General features: G+C 40.4%; 1 protein-coding gene across 1 annotated transcript in view; it reads left to right on the top strand.

Moving 5' to 3' along the window:
- LOC111868133 overlaps nucleotides 1-1,461 on the top strand; it is a gene marked incomplete at its 3' end in the record, with an annotated part of 128,635 nt that extends 127,174 nt beyond the window's left edge. The window contains exon 3 of the mRNA XM_023858541.2: nucleotides 1,341-1,461. Within this exon, the coding sequence (XP_023714309.1) occupies nucleotides 1,341-1,461 (121 nt within the window). The remainder of the gene's footprint in view (nucleotides 1-1,340) is intronic.
- Between the last annotated feature and the right edge of the window lie 375 nt (nucleotides 1,462-1,836).

Genomic DNA, 1,836 nt, shown 5'->3' with positions numbered 1-1,836 from the left:
AGGAGACCTCTGAGCAAAATTAGGCAAAATGTTTCCCGCCCAAGTAGTTTCCAATGCCTCCGGTAGATGGGCAAGTTATTGGGTACCAATGCCAGTAGAGGGCCGACCTCGCTGGCAGAGGGGGAGATAGCGGGCACCAGTTTCGTTAGGGTATGGCGACAGTAGAAATTAAAGGGGGACGTACAATAGACTATTAGTCGCGGTGCATAAGGAAACCCACCCCCTCTATACTGAATAACTGAACTGAATGTCTATAGTTGCGTGCGTATTCGTTTCCAAGGGGAACTGTTTACAGAGTTTTTGCTCAGAAACGGCCATTTATTTAATCGCCTATTGCATAACAACGACTATACATGCTACAGTATATATATATACACACACACACACACATGAACTTTTTACAAGCTGAGATTTGTCACTGTCATTAAGCAGTTTCAAATTATTATCATACAATTTAATTTTCGAACGTTGCATGAAGGTTATTTGTGTATTAGATCATGAAGGAGTCCGCAGATTTTGTTTCAGTGTATCGTGTTTATTCTGTGAGTACTGATAATATTATGATGTGGATACGTAAAGTGTAGTACACTATATTCTCACGTGTTTATTGCTCCGTGACTAATAATAACGACATTTTGATTGGCTGATTGGATTTATTAACACTTTTTGCAATCTCTCTTAATCACAATCAATCATAGCGTTATCACTAATTTACCCACTTCGCAAATCACCAGGACGCTCCAAGGCCTCTCATTCTTCACATTTCATTTCTTGGCAACGAATTCACATATAACATTCTCATGCTAATTTTTCTATACACAGGCTGATGTTCAACGGATAACTGAACTGAAAAATATTATTGGCAACACATACGTTGCCTAGCAATGGACACGTGCGAACCACATAGAAAACACCTCTTGCGACACTGATTCTATTGTTGAGTGCGCGTATTTCGGGCGTTGCCTGAAATGGCTCTACACATCACAACATAAGGAGACGGTTTACGATTGACTGTGTGTGTGTGTGTGTGTTGTTCGAGGGATATGTTGTTGAGCATCAGCTTCGACACTTCATTCTGTAATACGTCGAACTGGAAAGGATGCGAGAAAAGCAGAGAATTTAACATTACGACAACTTACGTAACAAATGATGAACCTTCCCACTGGATTCTGAATGGGTGTTACATAAGTAATTATATAGAATAAATATTCCATTTAAATATAGGGAACAAGTTTCCTCCATCTTTGGTAAAATAAATTTAAATGGTGGCACATCTCCACCACCCCCAAACTGAGGTGAGGGATGAGACTTACTGTATGTTATTATTCATGATGTTGCAGCTCCCGAGAAGAGTCTGGAGTTCACTTCTTCGAGGTTTGGCCCTGACGCTGTAAACCTGACGTGCAGGGCGCGAGGTGTCTATCCACAGCCCAAGATGGCGCTGTACAAGGATCCAGACAGGTGAGCTTACAACCCGATTTTATGACGTGGTAATAACGTAACTTCACGATTCATCGCACGCAATTCCATAAAGACTGTTTAAAATTCCAAACGTTATGAAGGAAACAGTCGTGCAGAAAGAATTTACCTTGTATGTTTGTATGTGGCTAGGATGGGGCAAAGTGTGTTTGCTTCTACAGGCCCACGTCTGCTATGATGCATGTACAGGACCCAGTAACAGTGAAATTGAATGATTGGTAGTAAAAGATTTAAAGCATTTGTGATAACAGGATGCAGAAATTTTTCGGGAGAGATTTCTTGCTCTGTGAATAATTGTAATTGTAGTAGTCTATAGAGGATGTCCGGATGAAAGGTGTCCAAAATAAAATAATTATA

Source organism: Cryptotermes secundus, unplaced genomic scaffold, assembly GCF_002891405.2.
Source record: "Cryptotermes secundus unplaced genomic scaffold, Csec_1.0 scaffold1920, whole genome shotgun sequence".
Taxonomy (NCBI): Eukaryota; Metazoa; Arthropoda; class Insecta; order Blattodea; family Kalotermitidae; genus Cryptotermes; species Cryptotermes secundus.
The sequence above is the reverse complement of the archived record's forward strand: the minus strand, read 5'-3'. Positions and strand labels throughout refer to the sequence as shown.